The sequence below is a fragment of the Cavia porcellus genome, unplaced genomic scaffold (assembly GCF_034190915.1).
Source record: "Cavia porcellus strain 051 isolate PalLab524CR breed Dunkin Hartley unplaced genomic scaffold, mCavPor4.1 scaffold_4, whole genome shotgun sequence".
NCBI lineage: Eukaryota > Metazoa > Chordata > Mammalia > Rodentia > Caviidae > Cavia > Cavia porcellus.
Genome location: NW_026947487.1, coordinates 56,882,521 through 56,910,288, shown reverse-complemented (window position 1 = coordinate 56,910,288; position 27,768 = coordinate 56,882,521). Strand labels below are relative to the sequence as shown.

General features: G+C 38.2%; 1 protein-coding gene across 8 annotated transcripts in view; it reads right to left on the bottom strand.

The window, feature by feature from the left end:
* Positions 1 to 5,210: 5,210 nt before the first annotated feature.
* Positions 5,211 to 27,768, bottom strand: part of LOC106025187 (uncharacterized) — a 58,229-nt gene continuing 35,671 nt past the window's right edge. For 3 of the 8 annotated variants that reach the window (XR_001198773.3, XR_001198772.3, XR_010046921.1), the window contains 2 exons: positions 9,230 to 9,344; positions 5,211 to 6,859 (listed from right to left, as the gene is read on the bottom strand). Coding sequence is in view for 3 of the 8 variants with exons in the window: in XM_013141269.3 (XP_012996723.2) it covers positions 6,782 to 6,859 (78 nt within the window). In the remaining 5 variants the exon portion in view is untranslated. Of the gene's footprint in view, positions 6,860 to 9,229; positions 9,345 to 23,288; positions 26,356 to 27,768 lie in introns of those variants that run through there. The other 5 variants (XR_010046919.1, XM_013141271.3, XM_063247089.1 and 2 more) reach the window with 3 other exon arrangements.

The following is a 27,768-nucleotide window of genomic DNA, read 5'->3' as shown; positions in this document are numbered from 1 at the left end:
AACTAGTAGGTGTCATTGGCACAGGGATGCCTTCTGGAAATGACTTGCCAGCACTTGAAGCCTGTCATATGGATGGGTTTAGAGACTGACATGAACAAATGCTACCAAAATTTAGTGGCTTACTATAGTATTTATCATCTTATACAGAAGGTTAGGAATTTTGGAGTAACTTGCTGGCTAGTTGTGGCTTAAGCATCACCAAGAATTTGGAATAAAGAAACTGGCAGACAGTCATGTGAAGGCTGGCCTGGAGCTGCTTCCGAGATGAGATGGCCAAGATGGCCATACATGGCTAAGTGGTGTTGGCTGCTGGTTGAAGGTCTAAGTTCCCCAACTTATATGGATACCTCCCTTTGACTGCATGAGCATCCTCACTACGAGGGATACATATGCCTTACCCCCTCACAGTGTGATCCAACAGCCTTTTATGCCTTAGTTTTGAAAGTCACAGTCATTTTTACGATATTTTGTTTGATATAAGCAAGTCAAGTCATGAAGTCAGGCCTACAGTCAAGAGGGGAGGTAGGAATATCAAATAATCTGTGACCATGTATTTTTTCAGTCATTATACTAGGCAAGCAGAGCTTTGGCAGCCAGTGACAGCCCTCAGGGAAACAAATGCAGGTGTGTTTTTAAATCAGGTAGGCTGCAATGGTAAGAGAGCAATGGTAACGGCAAGCCGATCAGGGAGAGGACCAACAGCATCTTTTGCAGGAGGAAGGGTAAGACCAACCCATTCTGATGAGGGAAAATGACTCGATTGGCTCATGAGATGAACTGTGAAGTGTACTACAAAAAGTGAAAGAAAGGGGATTTGGGACATTTTTGGAATCAATCTGCTACAGTCACTAAGAAAGAAAAACTATTTTCAAATAGATTACGATACTTCACTAATCAGACAATGCACCTGTTTCAGAAACACGAGCATGAGAAAAAAGTACATGTCCGAATCAACAAATACAGTAATTGTACAAAGAAAGTCAGTTTCACATACATGACTGTTACATAAATAAACCTCTGTAACGTTTATCTTTCATCTTAGATGTCATTAAAAGTTGAAGCATAGGGAGTCATGTGATACAGAGATTGACACTTTGGTTGCTACTAGGCCATAATTCCAAATCTGAATGTCATTTAATCTGAGTCTCAATTTTTCACATCCACAAAATGGGGATAAAGGTATGACCATGGCTCTTCCATAGATCCATTGAAAGATGAATGCAAGCTATTTTAAAGTTCAAATGTTATCGAGATATATATTGCCATAAATGTGCAGAAGCTGCAATAAAGCTCACAGACAGTATAAAAGAAAACATAAATTTTCTCTTTGGGAGTTCAAGTAAGATCAAAGAGGAATGATTTCTTCATTTGTCAAAAAATACCTTTGCTTAAAGACTAAATGAGGAAAATAATGGGAGAAAGCACGACTTAGCATAATCTTACACAAACAGATCCTGCTCATGCATGAACAGAAAAACAAAACAGAACAAAACAAAACACTTAACTGGTTATTTTCTAGCTGGCACAATACACCTGGGCATAGAAGAGACAGCTACTTCTCCGGGTGATTTAGCAATCTGCTTATTGTTCATGAATGGTCATTTCCTAATGGTATCCACAGAGCCAAACAGAGACCACAACTTGGAACTATCAGCCAGAAAAACCCAGGCTGCCATCTGGGAAGTTAGAAGCCCCCAATACAAAGAAATGACACACACCTGAGCAGGTCTGATATATATTCCTTTCTGCAGAGGGCAGTAGAATCCATTCCTGAGCCATTTATCATGTTGCTAAAATTAGATCCTGCTTAGAAGGAATGATATATTACTGATTACATAATAAAGATAGCTATATTTCTCATGAGAAACAGGAGGGAGAGATATATTTAGGTGTAGGGCAAATACATCCTTGATATGAAAAATGGATTCATTAAGTATTTAATCTTTATACCATTCCTATGAAATAAATGCACACATACATCACATGTGTTTTAAAGTGACTTGATAATTAATATTGTTACACGGGAGAAAAATCTTGGCTCTCCATTGAGAAGTCATGTCATGAGTCAGAGACTGCAAGCACAGGTCTGGTCTGCACCCAGCTCTGAGCACAGTGGCTTCACTGCACTTAAAGCCAGGTGACCTGTCCTGTCTGCAAGAAGAAACTAAGTCCCCAGATTTGCACTGCAATTTTATCTTGTTTTGGTAAAGCCCTGAGAGTTACTGAGATTTTTCTCAAACTGAAGCTTTACATAGTCCCAAGGGGCATGGTGATGGCAGTTGAAAATATTTTAGGTACCAAAGGGCCTCTGAATTCAATAAGGCTTTCGGTCCCCCCGTTTCATTAGTAAACCTACTCCCATTACTCCTCATTTTATTTCCCATCAACGTCACCATCATACAGGGAAAACCACACACTTTTTAAAGCCTATAGCTCTAGCAGAAACATTTTCAGAGATCCAGGTAATGGTATTCTTATTTCAAACAAGCATGAGGGTGTTTGGTTGGAGTTTAAACAAACACACAGATTTGTAGCACCTCAGGTGTCAGAGGTGAGTAAAAACAAATGTTGGTAAAATGAAAGAGCAAAATCATTCTAAGAATAATAACTTTGAGTAGTGGGTGGATCTAACTAAAATGTATTCTAAAGGGATTATGGTTAGGTGGAAGATACCAACAAATTAGAAGTTAGAAGCTCATTCTTTGTGTGATTGTTACAGGAAAGAACATGGGTTGTATGGACAGATGAACTTGAGTTTTGGTGCCAGTTCTAACATCACTAAGTATACAGATTAGGAATTTCACCTCATTTGAATTCTGCTTCCTTATCTATGTTATAAAAATCAAACTCTGACCTTAATGTTCAAGGTTGATTACATGCACAATTTCTAGTACAGTGCCTAGTATGGAATAAGAAGTGAACAAATGTGTTACCCTTCATCCTCTGTCCCATGTGTCTACCTACACTTCAGGAATTGTAATCCTAGTATATAGATGTGCATATATATTATATGGAGTAAGAAAGTAATGCCAAAAACTTTTGACCTCAATGATGAAAAAAATTGCTTTCATCTACTTTCCAAGGTTGGAAATTAAAATTATAGAGGAGTTCACGGAGGCACATTCATGATCAAAGACCTCAGGATAGAGCAGACTGCTGTAGTTTAAACAAACCCCAGTGGTCAGTGGCTTAACATTTTTCTCATGTTTCACATCTAGAAAGAGTCGGGGGATGATTGTGCTATTTATAGTCACTGAGGGACCCAAGGTTCCTCCACCTTTTAATGTTGCCATTTCAGCATGTGATCTACAGTAGGGAAAGAAAAGCATCAAAATAGAGGGGTTTCTCTTAATTGCTTCGATGAGGAAGTGCTCTGTGACACCTTCGCCTACATTTCAAGGAGCCTTCAAAATGCAGTCCATCCAGGTGCATGGAGAGGAGCCTGGCTCCTGTCCCTGAAACGAACTGGCAAGGAGCAATCGAGTGCACCTGGTACCACCAAGTCCACAGAGGCTTCTAGTGGTCCCAACCCTTGCAGCATAGCAATCCTCCCTGAGGTAACACAGCGTTGCACAGGACCCTCTGACCTTTGCCAGCACCAAACTCAAGCCTGTCACCTGCCCTACTTCAATCCTGTGAGCAGCGCTGTGAAGCTTCAATTATTAACTTTCCTAAGTAACTCATATACCTTTCTCAAACTGCCAAGCTTCTGGATGTTTCACAGCAACATGATTATTTTGTCACCAGACACACCCTATTTTCACTTTAAACTCTCTGTATTGTTGATGTTCTATTTTTCCTCCTTTTGTAGAAATGCTTCATCGTCATCTGCCTTATTTGCTTTCCATCTGTGGTTGACTGATTGCATTAGTAGCCCCAATTTTTCACTTCTTCTCTGGAGTCAGGCCTCATGTGGTTTTCTGCAGCCTCTTGCTAAACAGGAAAGGTTGATTTCTCCATGAATCAAAACAGTGATTCATAGAGGACACCATTTTTTAGGAGATCAGCCTGTCGGGGGAGTTGACAGCAGTAGGAGCTTCCAGGCTGCAAAAACTTGGAAGCAACACTCCATTGTGAGGCAGCATCTAGAAGCAGCATCCCTGCTGCTGGCTCAGGGTATGGGGGACAAGGCCTTGAATTTGTAAAGATATGGCAGGAGCCAAGGCAACAGTGGCCAGGCACCGGATAAGCAGGCTGAAAGTCCTGGAGGACAGTTGAAGGACACACAAAAAACACACAGGAGAGGTATCCTAGTGGCACCATCACATTTTTGGTGGCTGTGTGAAAGACAGTAAGACATTTCAGAAGCACTGACAGGAGGGCAGGGAGATGCTAATCTCTAAGTTCAGCTGGAGCTGTGTGAGACTCCGATGATCGCTGCCTGGCACAGGCTAACATCTGCCACCTGGGTCATGCATGTTTCTTAGGAGTGGGTATCTAGGAGCCTCTGATGCCCTGGGTCTCATTTCAAATTGTGCATCTGATCATTCGCCATATTAAAAAACCTGTGCCTGGGCTCTACCCACTACGATTTTAATTGAGATGGTCCCGTTGGTAGGATTATTAATAATGTACAGCCTAGGTCAGGAAGCACTTAACTACCCTGAGCATTCTTCTACACATACTCTTCTAAACCACAGTTTAGGTAATGTTTAAAGAAAAAAAATGAATGATGAAAACAACTTTTGAGAGTAACTTTTTAATCTACGGATTATACACACATTCTTCTGGGATCTGTAAGGTGACCAAATAGAGGACCTTGTCCCTAGCCATAGTTTGCATGCCATACCATGGTAATGATCTGATTCCTTGACAACACAAGCAGTGCACCACAGACTTTGAAAATACAGTGGCCAGGCGAAAGATGTCCTTTAACGGGTGCATTTAAAAATATACCATGCAACTTGAAAATGACACAATATTGGTTTGCCGTTATATTTTAAAATATTTTCTCACTGAACCTTGAAACTCTTGAGGTTTTTAGCACAAAGCACTCCATGCTAAGGAACAAAGGAGAGGGAAAATGCTAAGCTATCTGGAGCAGGGAAGTTCTTTGGGATCTGGGTCCATCCTATGAGGAAGGTACCCTTCATTTCAGGTCTGAAGGAACAGAAAGAGCTGCCCCCTGGCCATCTGGCATAGCTTTCTGAGCAGCGTGAATGCTCTACAGAGGATTTGTACTCCGTGCTCAACAGAGAAAATAGTACAGCTTATCAAGGGAGGCTCATAGCAGTTTATTGCCCCAAATATCAAAATCCCAAATGCCTGAAAAGAAGAAAGTAAATACTACACATAAAATGATAACTGAGAGCTAAGCATATTTTAAAATTTAATACAGCTGATATTACAGACAATATTGTGGGGGTGATATAAAGTTTTTCTGCATAATATTTATGAAGAGCAGAGACTTACATGACTTTAATCAGTTTTCCCTATGAGTGATACAAAATAATTTTTATTAATATTATTCTAAGTTTGTTACAATTGTACATGATCTCAGAAGACCAAATGGAGGACACATCATATAAATCAAAGAAATAAATGAATATAAAAGAAAAGACAATTATAAAAAATCAGTGCCCATTCTATTATACTGTAAAACACTTTGTAAATGTAAACACTGTAATAAATGTTAAATAAATATATAAATATTCTCTTCCTCGGGGTTTTAGAAAGGGAATCTCAGTAGGCAACAATTATCATTTCATATTTAAAAGCTGTCTGTGGCTCATGTTTTCCAGCTTCTAACAGTTGCTTCAGGGAAGACAGAATCTCAATAGAAATGACACATTTGATAGCTGGGGGTTTGGTAGGAAGTAGACAGAAATCTTTACTACAACAATTAGCTGTGTGGCCACAGACAAGATACATAATCTACCCAAAGTCTTGTTTTGAAATGTATAAGATGAAATGATTCTTCCCATTTCAAATGGTTGTCACTGGAACAAAAGACTTAAAGGTAGAGCACAGTGACTATGACATGCTCAAGGCTCACATGGTTGTCATGACCAATATGTCACCAGGAGGCGTTGGTGTGTGGAGGGATCACACATATGGATGCTTGGAGATACACAAGACAGCTGGAGGACAGAGCAAGACTAAGGCAAGGTGGTTACTCTCAGACTGGAGGACTCCGAACGGGCAGTCACTCCTCCTTGCTGGGTCTCTCGATTCTGCAGCAGTTTAAAATTCAGGGGTTGGACATCAGTCTATTGCCAACTGATTACGTGCTTCTAGCCTAGTAAATTTGGCTTCCAATTCTTTATTAAGGAATTTGACAACTGCCTCATGAACAGCTTCTGGAGAGAATCTTTCTGAAATAGTCACTAGGAAACTCATGAAGGATAACCTGAAGCCATACAGGCAGAAATCCAACTACAAAATAATGATTCACTTTTGAGAACTATAGAGATTAAGTTTTCTCCATGATGGAAAAAGATACTCCACCACAGGCTTATTTCCTATTCTGCCAGCAGGAGTATCAACATATTTTCTCCTTTTCCATTCAAAACAAATTTGATTAGTACATTAATTAGATATAGTGGGATGTAGTCTAGGTAACAGCTTGAAATCTAATAAAGAGAGGCGAAAGGAAACCCATTACCAGGAATAACTCATTACCACCTCATCTGCTGCTGAGGGTGCCCTTGAAGGGGACCAGTGTTGTCTGTCCTGAGGGTCACTGCTCTGCAGCCACGGGCCATCCGTGGAGTGGTTTTGCGAAACAGCAACAACCTATGCTGTCCACTTGACGGGCAGCAATCTTCAGTCTCTGAGAGTTTTAACAAAGGTGTAGATGTTTTTTTTCTTTATTGACGACATCAACGATCCACTGTAGCAGCATGACAAATGCTGTTCCCTGTTGGACCAAAAAGACACAAAAGCTTTAAAAATCAGGCTGCCTCTGTCGGCTACTCTAGCCCAGGAAGAAATAATCGTACACACACAGATTCTTAAGGATCTAGCCTGTACGCACACAAGCACTCTTGATAATAAAAATAATAAATTCTGTAGAATAAAAACACTCCTGAGTTTATTGAGAAAATTAAAAAAGCAGTGAATCCAGAGTTACGACTTAGGTTCAAGGGCCCAGTCAATTAGTGAGTAGTTGAATAACCTTGGGCATCATTATTTCACTTCTCTCCTATAAAACAGGAGTGGTAAAACACATTTCCAGCTTCTCACAACATTGTGGTAAAAATCAACAGACAGTGTGTGTGGAAATCCTATGAAACCTGAAGAGGGGCTGTATATAAGTGGTATCACTGTTACCCATTTCCAGGAATTGCTGGACACCATGTCCTTGGACCATATCAGCCGACACCTGAGAGATGGGCATGTATCACTATGTCACAGCCCACTGTCTCCAGCTGTTTTCGTAGTCAGCTGAGGATGGGCCCAGGCCACCTTGTCAGCATACATCCTTAGTGGAGAGCATTTTTCTCAAAGTGGAAAGGATCTTTTGCTCCCTTCCCATCTCTTTCCACAAATTTACATTGCCAAACAAATTCACTCCACATTCCTAAACAAAGCAAAGAGAAATCTAGAAAGCACAGACATCTCTCTTGAGTTTTCCACATTTTTGTTAAACATATTTAATAGATAAGTCTCAATTCTTAAATCTCTGTACAGCAGTAATTATTCATCGTTATTTACCAGCACTTACTGAAGTTGGTCATGAGGTAAGTTTTTGATATGGGATATTTTAAAGACTGAGAAATTGAGACTTGGAGAAATGAGGTAACTTTCCTAAGGTGGACACATCTAGCTAGAAAGTAGAAGAATGGGACCTGATCCTACATCTGCAAATACAAAGTCTGACCATTTCATTAATGTGTTTTTCCTGAATAACTACTCTATGGTTACTATTAGTTTTGCCTAGAATATGCCTTTAAGATAGAATATTGAATAGCATCTGGAATTCCTTGTGCATCAATGTAGATTCCAACTGATCCATGTTTTCATCCAGGATTTATAAAGCATCTGCTACCTTCCAGGTGCTACACTGGGGAGGACATAGTCTTCAGCTATGAATGAGTCAAGTTTATTAATTCTGCATAGCTGTTAGCCAAGAATAATGAATCAACTGACTACAGCTTCCTTCCTAGGATATGCTGATGTGCGCTGTTCTTCAAATTAGATTATAACTTATAAAGATTTTCTTTATTACTCAAAAAAAGGTTCATCTAAAAAAAGACTCAGCCAGGTGTGGTGGCTCACGTCTGTAATCCCAGCACTCGGAAGGCTGAGGCAGGAGGATCATTGCAAGTTCGAGACCAGCCTGGGCTACAAAATGAGCTTAAGGACAGCCTAAACTGCATAGAGACTCTGTCTCAAAAAAAAGAACAAAAAATAAAAATAAAAAAAGACTCATCTAAGTGTTCCTTTAATTTCACTTACTATCAGTGAGGATAAATATTTGGTAGGTGCCTATTAGGAGTAAGACACTATGCTAAGCAATTTAAAGAGAACACTACATTTTACCATTGAATGTTTTGTTTTATTTTTGGTGCTGGGAATCAAACTCACAACCTCCTGCTTGCCAGGCAGGGGCTGTGCCACTGAGCTATAGCCCCAGCCAACAAAACACTGCATTTTTAAGCCCTCTGTTGACTCACAGATATTTCAGAAGTATTAGGGAATACCTAACATGAATACATGTTAATTTTAGTTAACCGTTTCAATGGAGAAAGAGAATAACTATGATAAAAATAACTCTGATATATTCAAAGCATTTTACCAAGAATTTGAGCCTACGAACTTTAAACTTTCAGAAAGACTTTTTGAATTTAAAAGAACCCATTTCACTCTGTTCTTCAGAACTAACAACAGTATCCCAGCTAAGAATACGATGCAAAAACAGAAGTATAGAGAGAAGAGGAAAAGCAGCACAAACAATCCAGAGACTAATAGACCTCTTGAAATTTTGTTTCCCACTGTTGCCAAGCACCCAGATCAAACTGAGTTTCCCTCTTCCCTGAGTAGTGATACTACTCTGTACCATAACATTCACTTTCAGATTTCTGAGAAATCTCCTTAGAAAGTGTAAACTCTGTAATGGACATAGCTCTGCTAAATTCCATTATACCTCCAGAGTGAACAAAATGTTCTGGGTACATAACAGAGCTACATTTGTGCTTGCTAATTAACAGATTAAGATTCTTGGAGATGTAATGGCAACACATAAAGGATCAGATACCAAAGCAAAGATGCTACCTAAAACCATTACCTTCCACGTGCTGGAGGCAGTTGACATGTAGTAGCCAAGATACCAGATTCTGTCACTGTTTCTGCATCTTTGGGCAAATTTCTTAATCTTTCTGATCCTCAGTTTACTATCATCTCTAAAAAACAGGATAATAATGGTATCTATATAGAGAAATTACTGCAATAATTTAATACAAGAACAGCATTTATAACGTTAGCACATAATAATATAAGGTTACCTATTCTTATTTGTGATTCTATGGCAAAGTGAAACATTCCTTTCAAATTAGAAATAAGATATAATAGATTAATTTATTTCAAAGACATTAGGAAATTTAGTGCTTATAATCATTAAGCTTACTTTACTAAATTCAACATTGACTTCCAGATAAAGATGGCAGATTGCACAAATGCACTCACATTTATTTCCTTCAAATATCACTAAAACAAAGGGGAAAAATCTTTTAAAAGGTGTACCCACAGAATATGGAGAGTCAGAGGAGAAGATAGCAGCAACAAATTTCTTTGGTGACATGCCAACTAAAGAGAAACTAAATGTAACGAGAACTACAGTGTATCTCTCATCAGAAACTATGCAAGCCAAAAGTTACTAGAATGTTGTCTTTGTTGCTGAACATCAAGAATTTGATATCCTGGCCTGTAGAACCATGACATGAGCCTCCCTTTTTTATAAATCACTTTGTGGCAGGTATTCTCTTATAGCAACAGAAATGGCACAAGACAACCTGACGATGCAGAATTTTTTATTCAGCAAGAATACTTTTCAGAAAAGGAGAAACAGTGACTTCCCCAGCCCCAAACAGAAAACAACGGCAGCAATAAATCTGAGAATCCACTGCCAGGAAACCTGCGCAATTAGGAATGCCAAGGTTCTTCAGGGAGAAGGACGGGAACGCAAATCCATATAAAGAAATTAAAAGCCCTAATTAAACATTAAACATACTTATAACTGAAAGACAATGAAAGAGAGAAAATAGTAGCTTTGTATGTTCTTAATATATATTAAGAGCAAATATGTGACAATAGGGAAAGAATGGAAGGGAGGGATTGGGAATCTACTGTTCTTAGGTTAGTATTAAGCAGAAGAATATTTGAAAGTAGACTTTCATCAAATAAGATATGCATGGCAAAATTCTAAGGCAACTCCTAAATTTGTTCAAAAGAGTGTATATAGTAATCTAACAGTAGAGAAAACACTGTCTCATTAAAATATTTCTCAACAGAAAGAGAGCAAAAAGAAAGGAAAAAAGAACAAATAGAAAGTAGCTAGATAGGTGGGAGATTTTAATTTGATCATATCAACAGCCCCATTAAATGTAAATCACACTAATAAAAAGATAGCAATTGTTAGACTGTCTGTAAAGCATGACCCAAATACTACTATCAACAAAACTCATTTTAAACATAAGGATATACACAGATTAGAAGGATGGAAAAAATTATACTATGCAGTCACAGATTAAGTTAAAATAACTTTATTAATATCAAAGTAGGCATCAGACAGGAAAAATTACCAGTGAAAGAGGCTATTACAATGTAATAAAGCATTTAATTCTCTAAGAAGACAGGGTAATTAATGCCTATAAATTCAAGTTTATGCCTTTATGCCTATAAATTCAAGTTTAGTACAAATTCCTAAAAAATATATCACATCAATGTTATCAAGATATGATAGAAAAATCCAACTAATCTTATATCAATTCTCAAAATTAAATTCATAACCTTAAATTTTTTTTTTTAAAAAAAAGAAAATCCCAAGCTCTGATGACTTTACTCATATTTAATAGTGAAATACCAAATTGAATGTTTTGAGTTAAGAAACAAGATGTCTTCTTTGTCTCTAACATTATGCTGGAAGTCCTAGTTAATTTAAGAATGTAAGAAAAAATAATAAAGGCATACAAATTAAAAAGAAAGAAGCAAATGAAGCCAGACACATAATAGTAGCTCCTCTATGGCTCCATGTACAAAAAACCTAAATCTTATCTATGATGATAGCAATAAAAAGTCATTGCCTCATGAAGGAGGACAGACTAAAAAAGTACAAGACAGAACCTTTTGGGGGTGATGGAAATGTGCTGTACCTTGGTTGGTGGTCAGTTATATGAAGGTATTCAAGTGTAGGAGCCCCTCTATGTATGGGTGATATAAGCTAACACCCCAAATAGACATCTGACTTGCTTATTCTATACATATACACGTACAACAAAGTTTAATTTGTAAACAGGCACAGTAAGAAACTAATGACAATAACTTCTAATGAAATAGAAAATTTATAACAATGTACTATAATAAGTTATTTGAAATTTATAATTGCTTAGTTTTGAAATTTTCCACTTAATATTTTCAGACCACATTTGAATGCCAGTATTAAAACAGTGAAAAGCAAAACCCCAGAGAAAGCAATACTATTGTGCTAAAACTCAGTATATTGTATATTTAACATGCGTGCATTCCAGTGTACGTAAATTATACCCCTTTAATTTTAAAATGGTTATAAAAATTCCTAATGGTAAGTGAAAGAAGTCACAATACTTTCCACTTTATATAACATTCATAGGCAAAGTGAACTCCATCCTCAGCACACACACAAAAAGGCAAAGTGAATCAATAAATTTCTTACTGTGAAATTATTTTCTAAATAATCTGCCACAGAGCTGAAAGTGGTTTCCTCTGGGGAGGAGAAACTGGGTAGGCTGTTATTTTTCCCCATAAAACTAGAACTATTTTGTCGTAAAACTTTGTGCCTATATTCCTGATAAAAAATAAAGGCTTAAAGAAACGTGTACCATTTGCAGGCTGGCAACATTAGCTTCAGTAGAGGATTGTTGACATTCACATCATACAGAAAATTATTTCCAAGGAGTGAATCTGGCAGAAACTCTGTCCAGTGACAGAGTCCACTTGCTGGTGGTTGTGTCACATGGGCTTCCTTGTTATCAGAAAAAATAATACTGTAAATGTGAGCATTAAATTAGAAGTAACTGAATTGTGACAGAAACAGATCTGATCTGTACTTCCTAATTACAAAGTCTCACTTCCATTCAGCTGACACCAATGTGAAGTCAAATTAAATGCTGTCTAATTAACCAGCATGCACAGACTTTAAGACCAAAGACGAGGTATGATTCAGCTGAATAAAAGAAACACAAGGACTTGTACATTGTGTCAACCCAGATCTGCCTTCTCAGTCAGCTGCTACTGGTTGGGCCATTTTGTTTTCACACATCTTTCCTTTCAGGGCTCTGCTTGTTATATTTACAGAAAAAGGCAATGCTGGTAAACAGTTTCACACAATGAGGTGTGAGAGTTGATAGGGTCCTATTCAAGCTCTGAACTCCCCTGATGAGCTGCCAAAAGTTGTTATGAATGGCCCAGCTGACAAGGTGATGACTGATAAAGGAAAAACAAACAGCTCTGGTAATTCATGAAAACACACAGTGCCAAGACAAATCCAAGTGGCGAGTGACAGTTCAGATAATGGAATTTGGGAAGCTTTTCTTAAAGGTTCCTCTCTACAATTATTCTGTTAATAGGCTCACCCCTACTGTAGCGAGATCTTTAACTTATTTCCACAGGAAAATTTTTATGATGATGTCTTGTGGAGGGTGATGGCCTTAGGCTTTCATAGGATGATCAGTTTCCCAAACAGTTGCCTCTTTGGGGAAGGAGTTCAGAGGTCTGTATCTGCTATTTAAAGAAATAAGATATCCTATTTCCAATTCTATTACTAGAAATATTCTTGAAGCATTCTTCGTTTCTTTCCTTTATAAACCATTTGCCGCAAACCTTTGATTAAAAAATAAATATTGGCTTATACACTCAACTGCTAATATTTTAAAAGAGAACGATTTAAATGTGGCTGAAGTCAATTTCCAATTCACACAGCCCATTTTGGGTTCATTTCCTTAAATCAAGCGTGACGAAGCAAGAAAGTATCAATTTGTCAGTGTTTTGCTTTTATACTCAATGGTTTTTCATGAAATGTGCTGTGGTTTCTATAAAAATGGTCTACTTCTTAATCAATGTTTTAGGAAACAGGAAAATAAAGACATATATAAAGCATGTGTAGGCACACACATAAATACTCTCTGATCCTAGGCCAAGAGAAAGCCAAGGAAGGAAAGAGGAGAAAGAATGCAGGAGAGAGTACATCCGTGGGTTGGGGGTGGTGGGTACATGGGATTTTCAAGAGCTATGTGTGTTACAGATCCTGCCTGCTGTTATGTCAGGCGGCTTGTAGGAAACACAGAATCTCAGTCTTACCCTGCCCCCTGCAAATCAAAATTTGCATTTTAACAAGATCACCAGTGATTCATATGCACACCCAGGTTTTAAGAAGCTCTGTAATTTAGATGACTGATTGTCCTTAAAAGCTTATCCTTTGTAGTTGTAAAAGCTTACAAGTGTGATGGTCCATGTTTTACAAAAATAGTTTAAAACTGTATCATAAATTATTTCTGTCTCAAAGTAGTTTAATAAGTCTTCATCCAAATTTCTTTCTTTCTTTTGTACCTCCTGAAGAAATCTTAGTGTCCTTGAGCTCCAAGGAGGCTCATCCCTCCCTCAATCATTTTCCTTCTACCTTAAAAACTCTGAAGACCCATTCAATCAAAATCTGAGGGCCAGGCATTGTACTATAGCTTGGATTTAAAAAACTCTACCAAGGCAGTAAACCACAGTATTTTTATAACAGTCACAAAGATGTTTTTAAAATCCTATTTTGAGTATAGTATTAACTGTTGAACTGCTACAATACAGATTAGAGGACCTTAAAGGAGAGATAAGTGAAGTATTAGAGCAGCCCAGAGAACAGACAGGACCTTCACTTATTCATCAAATGCAGCAAAAACCCACCACTTGGATTTCATCATCTTAAAGTTTTGTGGTTGTCAGTACAATATTTATAAACTATTCTTTAGACTTGTAGAGATCTTGCCATCTAGTCTAGCTCTCAACACATTTCCTAGGTATTGATAAATTTAAATATATATATCCATTTTAAAATATGTCTCAAAATACTGTCTCAAAAGCAAAAGACAAATGTTAAATCAGGGAGAACACTGGCAACACATAGTTTTATAAGGGTTCATTTCCTTAATTGACAAACGGTTTACATTAACTGAGCTAGAAAAGACACTTAATGGAACAATGGACAATTCACAAATAAAAATAGAAAACATACAGAATAAATATATCAAATGTATAACCTGATTCATAATTAAAAACATACAAATCAAAGTAGCTGGGAAAACTATTTTTAGCTACCATGTTGGCATAAATTATGATATTTGATAACAGCAACTGTGTGTCCAATTCCTGAAATTCTGTAGAACCCCTAACATAGATCCACTGAGTGTGGGTTCAGGCCCAGAGAGTAACGATTATCTGCCTTAGAGAATCTCCAGGACAGAAAGATACCTGCCTTATCAGTCCACACGTAGCTCTCTGCTTGGACTAGCCAGCCCTCAAGAGCTGCCACAGGTCCTCGACTTTCCCACATCTACCTACTACGTCATACCTGTTCCCTTGCCTCATTCCCCATTACGACAGTTAGCTCTTACAGGTTAAGGGCGCTTGTTTCATAGACCGTTCAACAACTTGAAACAGTAAAAATTACCAATGAATGCATGCTGAATATAAGTCACCAAGTCTTTGCAAATCAACAGACCTGGTCTGACTCATTCTGTGCTGCAAAGCCATCTTTCTGCTTCTACTACATGACGAGTACGGCAGCTTTAGGAGTTGCGTGGAAGCTCCGGGGAAGTGGGCAGCAATTTTACAGACGTGTGGCTTCTACAATCCGGGGTTCTGACACTCCCTTATGCCTTTCACATGTCTGATAATTCCCTGATCAGAAAATGGATCAAAGTCTATGAATATGGATAATGATTCAACTAAAAACACCCATTCTTAAAGAATAATGGGTCATTTGGTCACTTTTATTTCCCAAGTTACACCTTAGTTGGTTTTTTTTTTTTTTTTAAGGTGGCAAGAAATAAATATGCTAATATAGGCACCAACATGCATCCTTTCTGTACACCCACAGGTTGGTAAAAAGTAAGAGGACAAAGAAAAATGCATTATAAGAATCCATACCAGCCTACTTTTGGAACGGTTGAACCGGGACTTCAGTGCCCCCCTCATATCCTAATCAGAGGCAATAGCAGAAAGGATAAAGGTGCTTTGAAGTCATAAACTGGAGCCAAAGTTCTACAGCAGCATCTATGACATCACAGCCAGTTAACTTATTCTCCCTAGAACTCAATGTGTTAGTCAGGATCAGCTCTGCTATGCTTCAATAACAAATAAACCTCCCAATCTTAGTGATTATATATAATACTGGTTTATTATACTCAGATGAAATCTTCTGTGAATCAGGTAATCTCCAGGCTGGTTGTCTTCCATGGAATAACTGGATGCCTCTGATTAGTGACAATATCAGCTCAACACATGACAGGGAAGAGAGACTATTGAGCCCTCAAACTTACTTTTCCATACTCAGCCTGGAAGTCCCATATGCTATTCTGTCTACTATAGACCAGAGCCTAGTGATGGAGTCCCAGGCTAACCACTCCCACACAAGGGGGTTGGACAGTGCAATCTTCTTGTGTGCCCAAGAAGAAAATATGACATCTACAGGACACATTGAGTGTCCTTGTCTATAAAATGAGGTCAATATCTACCTTGTAGTGCCACACCAAGGATTACTCAGGGTGCATTGCAGGGGTGTAGGAGATAATCAACACTCACATGGTATTTAGTTATTTACACTGAAGCTGATAACTCACCACTTGTTGGGCCATTCAGGAGGCTTATTAAATTGTGAGGACCCCAGGTCTTCAGAGTGTGAAGCAGTGCAGTGGTATGAGCCAGTGTGCCCATCAGCATGTCCATTTGTCACAGGGAGAAGCCTGGCTCCTGGAATATGGCACCTAGGAGAGCCTCAGGGTATCTTGGGCTGTGCAAACCAACTTAGAAAGGCCTGGTCACCACACCCAAACAGTGACATTCCAGTGACACTCCTGCATAGGAATATTATAATAGCTTCAGATTTATACCAACAGCCAAGGGAAACCAAAAAATTACAACATGAATGTATGCTCAGATTTTTGGCTGCTGTTGATATAGTGGTACTTCAGTTCACAAACTCAATTCTCTCCATGATTCTGTTCACAAACCAAACTGGATGAGAACCCAATCAAACTTCCCTGTAAGGTCAACATTGAACCTAACCACTGAATTTGATTCAGTTTTTACCCATCTCAGTCTGTGACCAAAATCATGCAAAGAACTGAGTTCATGAAATGAGGTACCACTGTTATCAGTGCATTCTTTGAAGTTGTTTTGGTATCATTTGTATAACCATATTAGATAATGGTTCGCTTAATTTGGTTAAATATATTCAATCCATGTATAATGTGAGAGACAGATGACATAGTTTTAAATAGGTGATCAATTAATCTTTAATTCCTGAAAGGAAGAAAAAGAAGGAACTAAAAATATTACACGGCAACCTTGGAAGAAGTTAATAGGACTATTACATGGATTACATTGATGGTTTCAGCTAAATATTCTTGTCATTTTTACGGTAAGCCTATGAGGTCCTCATTCGCTCCACCATCCAATCTCCAGTTAAATTCCAGAGTCAGTCATGAATTACCTTCTAGAATGATGCCCTAGAAACTATTATTGACCACTGTGCATTTGATTTTTTTCAGTAATAGTAAAGAATACTGAAAGACAAAATTCTTTTTTAGACTAAACTCGTATCTTTCCGTAAGAGTCTTGATAATGACAAAAATATACCTTTTCAAGACTTCCATATTTTCAGTTGAAGTATCATGTGGTATGAAAATATAAAATTAGTATTGTGTGTTTATCAAAATAATTTATGTTATACCATTTATTTGTATTATTTTACCCAATTACAAAAATTAAATATTTATAAATTAACCAAATAACTTATGCAGTCACTTACCTAGGCCAAGGATCAATAAAACATTTCTAATGTTATTTAATTCATTTGATTTTACTTTAATTTGTTCTTACAAACAGAAGACCAGGAGCACAGGGGTTTGTTTAGAGAGGTTCATCCCCTCCCATCACTCAAGGGGGCTCAGTGGACCTCACTCCACAACGTTCTACCTGCTCACTTTGTGCCTGAGCACACCCTTTTGCCACATGAGACTGGCCTTTGACATGCCACCAATGTAAAAGGACATAACGTATTGCAAATGATGCTATGTAAAATTAAAACTGTGTGTGGACTAATTAATGGTCAACTTGAATGGGACTGCCCAGCTGAACTCAAGTCAGTGTGGTTCTGAGCGTGGAAGACCAACCTGAGGACTGCTGCTGAGGACATAAAAGGCAAATGGGAAGGAAAGATTGCATGCTGTTGATTTTCCAGAAAAAGCTGCGTTTTTGGTGGTTTTTCTTCAAAGGAGCTTTGGCTGCTATCTTCCTTTGGAAGAGCTTCAACCTTGTCTTCACCTTAGATGCTGCTTCCTGATTTTCAGTGCAGATCCCTCGGCTTTCTGGCACTGACTCTCCTTTGTGCCCACCCAGACTTTCTAGCTTCTGCCACTGGACCTTGGGCCTTTCCAGTGCAGTTCTTGATAGGGACTTGCATGGGACATTGCGGTGGGCTCCCAGACCCTTAACTCCAGATCTCCAGCGTGCAGACAGGTGTTCTGCACTCGTCTACATGTGACTCTAGTAAGCACTGATGAATACCCCCTAATAATATATACAGATAAATATCCAGGCCCCAGTGACACTTTCAAATGTTAAGATAGAAAGACAGTAATTACTTTGTTCCACTCTAAACCTGAACCCTTCTTAGAATAATGATCATAATATACAATAATAGCTCATCATCATATACAACAGTACAGTATCAACAGTCAATAGATACCAAACAGCTATGTGTGCAGACATGGCTATAAGGACTTTATGTAAATTAACTCAGATTCCCTCAACAGTCTTATAAAGCCAAAATCATTAAAATTCCATTTTATAAATGAGAAAACCAAGGCCCAGAGAGGTGACATTACCTGGCTGAGGTCACACAACCAGTAAGGGGCAGAGGCTTTATTACCAATCTTGCTATACTATAATATACCACTAATATACCACTTTGAAGAGAGTTTAAATGGGTCTTTTAAAGTCCATTCCATAAACTAAATTTTATTTCTGACAAATAAGAAACACAGAGCGTGAGCTTCCGGGAGAACATGGCAGATAGGTAGCAGCAGCTTCGTAGGCTCTCTGAGAAACCGCACTTAAAATCCAGGAATGGTGCTGGGCGAGAAATCCTAAGCAAGGGGAGATATACTTTGCCGACCCAGGAATAAACTAAACTAAGAGAAACCAACTGGAAATGCAATCCCGGTGATATAACAGGAACAGATAAGGTCTCAGCGCAGAAGCTAGACCTTGTGCCACTGGAAGCTGTGATTTGAATTTCCTGCAGCCGCTGCTGCATCCCAATTGGTGCGGCAAGGAGAGAGGTGCAAAAGCTCTGAGAATGGGAAGCAGTGAATGGAGTTGAGAGCGGGACTGGCCAGGAGCCCTGCATTGACTGTGGTGAGTGAGCGGATTGGGGACCCTTCCATAGGAGGCTTCAGCAAAGGACATACTGGGACCGGGCAGACTAGACGGAACAGGTTGTTGCAGTGACTTCAGTCACATATTCCCCTCTCAAGCAGGATTGGTGGGGAGTGCCTGGTCTGCGTGATGCTGCTGATTAAGACCCAGTAGGCGAGACCAAACCAGGTCCCAGCGCCTGGAGGTGCACCCTAGCAGTGAAGCCTTTGGTAGGCTGACCTGGAGGGGTAGGCTCAGCATAGGCTGCCCAGGTCTCTGTCTCCCTAGTATACTGCAGTGGGCGGGAACACCTAGCTGGCACAATTCAAATGAACTGTAACCGACAAAGAAAGAAACTGGGCCTCCTATATTCGCTTGTATAAAAGGAACAAAAATATGGGAAGAGGGAGCAACAAGAAAGGGTCCTTGGCCTCCAATCCTGAGAAAAATGCAGTATCAGACACAGCACCAATAGACATAAAGCGCTACCTCCAGAGCCTCATAGATGAGTTCAGGAATGAAGTTATTAATGACCTGAAGCAAGATATAAGTAGAACAGTTAGAGAAATGCTAAACACTGCCCAAGAAAAAGCAGATGGTGGAATGGAAGAACAGAAAAAAAGGGGAGAATTGTATAATGCAGACAATAGAGAAAACATAGAATACATGAAGCAGGTTCAAAGAGATTACCAGGAAACTAAAAACTCTATCGAAAACTGGCCTAACAGCTTGAAAGAAACTAAGGATAGATTATCTGAACTGGAGGGCAGATTTGCAATATGGGAGCATGAAATGAAAAAATTCTTAAAAATAACAACAACAACAACAAAAAAACCAGCAACAATACAAAGGCTAGAAGATGATAAGAGGATATATAACTTAAGAATTAAGAACATAAAAGAAGAAGTAGGGACACAAACAAATGGGCTATAAAAGCTATTCACAGAAATAATCCAAGAGAATTTCCCTAATTTAGCAAATGGTAAAGATACTCACATGTACGAGGCATACAGGACCCCAGCCACCTACAACCGAAACAGAGCTATACCCAGGCATATAATAATCAAAATTCCAGAAATCTAATATAAGAAAAGAATATTAAAAGCTGTCAGAGACAAGAAACAGATCACTTACAAGGGAACACCCATCAGAATTACAGCAGACTTCTCAGCACAAACCATCAAATCACAAAGAACATGGGGGGAAATAATTCAAGCTTTGAAAGATAATAACCTCCAGCCAAGATTGATATATCCTGCACAACTGTCCCTAGAAATTGATGGAAAAACAAGGTGCTTCCAGGATAAAGAGGAACTAGGGGAATTTGCAACCACCAATTCTACAGAGAATACTGCAGGATATTCTAAAAAAGGAAAATACCAAGACTTCAGAAACAGTGGCAGAGAGGCCACAATGAATGGAGCAAAAAGCAAAATGAAGAAGACAAACTGACAACAAACAACAGAAAAAGAGCTCAACAGAAATGAGGCAGAGAAGATCGGATGGTAGGAATAGCTATTTTGGAGAAAACAAGACATCATACTAGCTAGTGCTGATTTAGTATCATCTTGCTTTGAAGTCCCATCAAACTTGTATCCTTCTGTCTCCATTGGTCTTAAAAGGTTGTATCTTATTGGATTTTATTATATATGATAATATAAGTAAAAACTTTTACAGACAAGGAGATTATACAGAAACTATTGTTCATTTTCTGTTAATTGATTCTAAATACCCTGTAATAATGTCATTCTCTTAAATGGTTTTATAGTGTCTTGATATGTTTGGTGCTACAGTATACGAAGTTATACTCAAAGATTTCAAGGAAAGAGACACTATGGTAACTATTTTTATGTCAGGATATCTTGAGGTGAAACACTATTTTGCTTAAATGGTTATGTTTTGACCTGTGCTGTTCTGTTGTTATGCCCTCTTTTATCTCAATCCCTCCCCCCTTTTAAAAATTATTTACTTTTTCTTTTTATCTTTTTAATTAAGGGAAAAATAAATAAAAAATAGCAGGATACATTATAGTAACCTACTTTGATTTCCTATTAACTTGATTTGAAACCCTGTATAGCCCTCACCATCTTGCTTTGACTGATTTTCCTCTATTCTGCTTTGCTTGATAGTACCAAGTTCGAAAGTATAGGCAAAACTGTGAAGACAGTAAGATTCATTATGACGCCCATTCCGGTTGACTATTATCTTCTTTTAAAGTCCTGTAATGTCTCCAATGCTTTGGTTTTATTCTTTACTGTTTTGTTCAATTTTATTATAACTGGCAATTATTCTTAAAATAGCAAGAGGCAGTATGGTAACCATTGTTGATCACCTTGTATTTTGTTTTTACATTACCTATTATGTCCGTTCTTTTGATTTGACTGACTCTGTTCTGGTATGTCACATTTGGTTTTACTCTCTTCAAAAAAAGTAATAAGAACTGTGGGAGTAATAAAACCTAAAATGTAATTGTCATTGTACAAAAGAAAAGAAAGTGCTCTAAAGGTTATAACTGCATATATGTTTAAGTGTATAAGATAGATAACCATATTACTGAGTTTTTTTGGATCATTGAACAAAACTTTGCACTCTCACTGTCTGAAAGTTCACTTTATATGCTTCAATTTTGTAACTTGAACAACTATTTCTAAGATGAGAATATGTAATCTATTAACTAGTGATTTCTGTTTATTTTTTAAATTCTGTATTACTTGTACCCTTTTTTTGTTTTTTTCTTTTTGTCCTTAAATAAAAAAAAAAAAAAGGAAAGAAACACAGAGCATGTGGGTATGCTAGGCTCACTACAATAAAGTGACCACATTTGTATGAAGCTTTTCTTCTCTCTAAAATGGTGAGACATCAGCACTGCTATGGGCTAAACTGTGTCCCTACTTTCATGCTGAAATCATATGTTGGAGCCCTAACTTCAAGCACCTCAAAATGTGACTGAATTTGCAATTCTGTTCTTTAAAAGAGGTGATCAAGTTCAAAGGAGGCCTGCAGGGTGGACCCTAATCCAACTGAACTGGTGTGTTTTGTGAAGAGAAAATCTGAATGCACAGGGAGACATCATGCACGCACATGCCAAGAGGTGAGGCCCCTGAGGACATGCTGTGTGTGTATCTGTGTTGTGGTTGTCCATAAGTCTGAGAGAGAGGCCTCATGAGAAACCAGTCCTGGCAATACCTTCATCTTGGACTTGCAGCCTTTACAACTATGCAAAAATAAACTTCTGTTGTGTAAGTCATCTAGTTGGTAACATTTTGTTACATCCCTAGCAAATTAAAACAAACACATTCAAAATGATTATCACAGTACCTGGCAAGCAGTTTAGTACTTCATCAATGATTTTACCATTAGTTCAGTTGTGAATACAAATGGACACACAGCCTTTGTTCCTTTGTCTCAGCTTAAAGAAACATGTCCTGAGATATTAAAACAATCTTTAAAATGCTGTTTCTAATCAATAAATTTTTTCTGAAACTTTTTTAACTTTTCCCTAAAACTTTAGAAGACAAAATATTTTTCAAGCAAAGTATCAAACATTGGGTAAAAATCAGCTTTTATAATTGTTCATCATATGGCAATGTTGGAACTGCATGTGACTTTGGAAAACTTTCCTGTAGTTATTACAGTTTTGGAAGTTTGAGTATCAACGCATGTTGAAGTCATTCTCAAAGATCATGGTGGAAAGAGAATCAGAATACACAAAACACAGCAGCGCGGGTGAGAAAATAGCAGTACACTGAGTTTTCCTTGAATGAAACTACCTGTGTCTAAGCTGGCACATAAATTTCACCTCACAGGCCAATTCTAACCAATTTCCTTGGACACTTAGGCTAAGAATGGCTCCCAGGTCATATCTGGAGTCAAGACAGGCCATTAAAATGGAATAGAGATGGCACCTGGGATATAGAGAACAGCAGTAAAAAAGATGTACATTCCCCATCTGGACATTGGCCAATGGGCTCCTGCGATCCCCATCTTTTAATACAGGGCTCCTAGAGAATCAGAAGATTGTACACACTGGAGGTCATTCAATAGCCTATGGAAGTAAGCAATTTGGAATTTATAAAGAAATAAATGCTTTTCATTAAAGGTATATTTCTTTACATTTAATCTTTGTTATTTGAAACCATAATGAAACATAATAAAAATCTTTGTTGTTTGAAAACATAATGAAAACCTTTTGCACTAACAAAGCCCTTAGCTGGTCAATTTTTAGTGCACTCAAAACTGTTTAATGCTCAATAAATGCACATTGTTATGGAGGATCTCAGAACAAATTCTGAGCATAGATGGCAATGTATGAATACCAGAAGCTCAAATATGGTTTTCTTTTATACTACGAACTTAAGCTCTACAAGAGTGAGTTGCTGTGTGGCAGCAGTCAACTAACCCCCGATGGAAAGCCACTGCAAATGACCAACAAAGCAGCAATTGCTTCCAAAGTGGTTATCTCAGGAAGGATGCTGAGAAGTCCAAGACTCCAGGAGTAAGCCCCAAATGGGTCAAATAGCTTTCTACACAAAAACTGCCAGCTCAACTCCCACCACAGTCCACCCTATGGGTTAGGAGAGAAAGACAGTGAGAGAGAAACTGACTAAAACCAAGTTTGGCATCACCTTGGGAAAACCACAAAAGGCAGGAAGGTGTTGTTGAAAGGGAGGCTTTTCTCCCAAGATCATCACAAATAAGCCTTATTCAAGGCACTGTCTGTATCACTGCAGCAGGAACAGAGTAAGTTCCTAGTGTAATAAACATACCATTATAGTGTTTTTTTGGTTTTGGCTTAGTTTGGTTTGACTTTGCTTTGTTTTGCAGTGCTAGGGGACTGAACCTGGGGTTTGAACTCTGATATACATTTCCAGCCCTTGTTTTGTTTTGAAAAAGGTCTTACAAAGTCACTAAATTTTCCAGGCTGGACTCAAATTTTCAATAGTCTTGCCTCAGCCTCCCAGTGTGCTGGGCTTATAGGCATTAGCACAACCATATAAAATTTGGTATTGTAGTTCTTGTACACAATACAATGCATATCTGACTACATTTTAGACTACAAATCAGCTACTTCAATTCACTTAATCTAACCAATTATGATCACATTTCTATTAAGCTTGTTGGAGTAGTTTTGCTTATGCAGTAACCTTTTGTACCGTCCTAAAATTCTGCCAAAATTTGCAGATTTAAAGTAATTAATTATATGTCTTAAAAATTTCTTCCAAAATATAAAAGCAGAACAAAATAATGCTTATGATGGCTTATTTTTAAAAACTATGTAGAAGACTTTAAAAACTCTTCAATTCTGAAAACTCTTAACAGAATAGGCAAAAAAAAAAAAAAAAAAAATTTAAAGGCCAGAGGCTTTTAATCTCAGTACTCTGGGCCCCAAAGTTCAAGACCAGCCTGACAATGTAGCAGCTCAGCAAGACCCTGTCTCAAAATAAAGATACAGGGATACAGCCCAGTGCAAAGGCCCTTCCTAAACCTATCAGCATACTGACATCCTCAGACATTTGTATGTTCCCATATGAAATTATAGTTAGTTATGCTTTTAAAAATACTGCTTCTAGGAGAATGCAATCTCATTCAAATATCAGACTTTCTGGAGAAACGCCTCGAATTCCGCTTTCCTTTGTCTCTTACATGGTTTTAATAACCAGAAAGGTCCCATATGGAACGTGAGTACAGGTGGTTAAGTAAAGGCCCTCTCCCGTTCCCTTCTTTCCACAGCCTGGCAAGGTGTTTTGAAGCCTAAAGGAGCTCTGTAGGAGGTGAGGGCCCACTGGTGGTGCCAGCAAGCAGAAATGTTTAGTGACTTAATACACTGGGCCACATGTGGCAGTTTGCAAAACAGCCCCAGGATATGAGATATAGTTACTTCAGTGGGTTCCTTCCGTTCCATAATCTTTCTTTTTTTTTTTTTTTTTTTTTAAATTTTATTTAAGGAGAAAAGAAAAAAAAAGCAGAGAAAGGGTACAAGTTATACAGATTTACAGAAAAAAATGAACAGTAGGAAATCACTAGTTAATGGATTACATATTGTCATCTTAGAAATAATTGTTCAAGTCACAAAATTAAAGCTTGTAAAGTGGACATTCCATCAATGATACTGCAAACAGTTCTGTTCATTGATCCAATAAAACTCTGTGATATCATTTTCTATCTTATACACTTAAATATACATGCAGTTATATAGTTTGGAGCACTTTCTTTTCCTCTCTTTTGTACCATGACTGTTACACATTTTAGGTTTCATTGCTCCCACGGTTCTTATTACTTTTTTGGAAGAGAGTAAAACCAAATGTGACATAACAGAACAGAATCGGTCAAGTCAAAAGGGTGGACATAATAGATAATGTAAAAACATAATACAAGGTGATCAACAATGGTTACCATAATGCCTCCCGCTATCTCTAATAGAATTGCCTATATCGTTAGTTATAATACAATTGAACAAAGCAGTAAAGAATAAAACCGACAAAACCAAAACATTGGAGACATTGTAGGTCTTCAAAAGTAGATAAAAGTCAACAAGAATGGGCGTCATAATTAATCTCATTATCTTCACAGCTGATGCCTAAACTTTCGAACCTGATACTATCCAGCAAAACAGAATAGGGGAACATCAGTTAAAAACCAGATGGTGAGAGTAATACAGGGCTTTAAATCAAGGTAATGAAAAGTCAAAGTGGGTTACTATAATATATCCTGCTATTTTTTTCCTTTGATTAAAAGGATAAAGATAAAAAAGTAAATAATGGAGTGGAGATTGAGATAAAAGAGGGCATAACAACGAAACAGCGCAGATCAAAACATAACCATTTAAGCAGAATACCTCAGGAACCATGGGAGCTGAGGGGGGAGGGGCAAGAAAAATGTCTTGTGATTTGAGTTCAAAACACGTATTATACTTAAATCTTGTGTTGTAGTCAGGGTTTATAAGGGAAAAGATTAATAGAGGACACATGATTTATAGGTTTATTTTATAATAAACCTCAAAAAGTCAAATGTAGAAGAGTACAGGAGATCTGTCCACACACTAAAGACCCAAGGAATCCATCTGAGTGTCTGGATCCCACAGTAATGTTGTCCACAAGTCCGGCTGGAAGTGTAGAGCACATGGCAACATCCTCTATGAGTCCAGCTGGAGACCCAGAGCCCATGACAATGTGTCATGCAAGTCTGTATCAAGGATCTGTGCTGGGAGGCCCCAAAGGTCCATAGTGGAGGCTAGAGTCTGGGCTAGTGAGATAAAGGACCTGTGCCAGGAGGCTGAGGAATCCGCACTGGAGCCAAGAAGCAATGCTCAAGGTAAGGCCCAAAGCTCTCCTGAAAAGAATCACAGCCATCCTGCGACAGCGAGGACCTGAGCTCCTCCAGTGATAACAGCTGAGTTCACATCAGGAACACCAGCGTGACAAGCTTCTCCAGGAGAATCAACGGCACCCCATCTTCCCCTGCAGTTGTCTTTTCATGCTGTTGGCAACAATCCTGAGGCGGACCTTCTACACCCAGAACCTCGCAGATTCATTTCAGCTGTGTGTTACAAAATGACCATTAGTTAGCCACATCCTGGAAGTAATGCATCTCACAACATCCAGGCTACTCACATTTAATAAATGGGCAATAAATGCATTATGAATCAAATTGCTTCATCCACATTCTCTACATGGTTTCTTTCCTTGGAATTCATGCTATTAATTCTACACTAATGACAGGTAATTAAGAAACTTAGTCTCATTAGTTTCTTTTACCTGACATGAGATAAAACAAAAACAAACAAAAATACACCCAGTGATCTCATTACTAGGCTACTGTTTATAGTCTCCTTGCTGGGCCAGCCAGGACGTGTCTGAGTCTCCATTCCTGAGTCTGTCCTTTATGACAAACCCATACCCTCTACAAGTGAGTACGTACTGAGCACCTACTCACTGCATACATGCAGCAGCACATTACATTTCAAGGGACTAGAAACTGCTTGATTTGATGAGGAGGCTTCAGACACTTTCCTAAACAGAGAACGCATATTTCATTTAAACACATGTGGAATGTTTATAAAACTTAAAGCATTTAACTACAAAGGAAATCACAACATATTATTCAAAGTAGAAATCATACAGATCCATTTTCTAATTGGGGGGAGGGTGTGGGGAAACTGTCCCTGTCTTTCTCTCTCTCCCTCCAAAAACATTAATCACTGAAATGCTTTTTTAAAAAATTTCCTCACTCATCATAAGGTTTCTGGCAAAAGCCACTATGTCAAAAGAGAAATTAGTAAGAAAAAAAGCATACAAATGTATTTAATCAAGGCTGGGGATTTAGCTCAGTGGCATAAGTGCCTGCCTGGCAAGTACAAGGTTGTGAGTTCGATCCCTAGTACAAAAAAAAAAAAAAAAAGTATTAAATAATAGTTTTAAGTGATGACAAGGCCTTCAGAACTGAAGAATCAAAGAAACAGGAGGAACTTGTACATTTTTATGCTTCAATTTGATGAAAAGTACACAGTTGTGCCCAATTATGATTTGGAAGATCGCCTGTAATAAACTGAGGCACACTTTGTAAGGCCTGTGTTCAGATTCTTTTCAGCACAGCTCTACAATATTCCTTCTTTCTGGGGCACCTGTCACGAGGGCTGTCAAGGGAGAAAAGAGGGACAGGGTGGGAGGGGACCTTTCCTGACTTTGTTGTCCACTTGAGGATGGGTGAGGGACTGTGTGTGTGTGTGTGATTTTCCTGATTCTGCTGTTTCTGTTTCCAGGTTCCATGTTCGGGATAGTGGGACCTGAGCTCCATCCGTCCTATTTCTTCCTTTCATTTTGCCATACTTTTATGATTGATCCTTTCTGGGTCTTTTGACTGAATACCTATTTTATTTTGGTCACCTCTCATGATTTTTCAATAAATACAAATTATCCATTAAATTCAGTTTTAACTGTGTCCAAGAGTTTT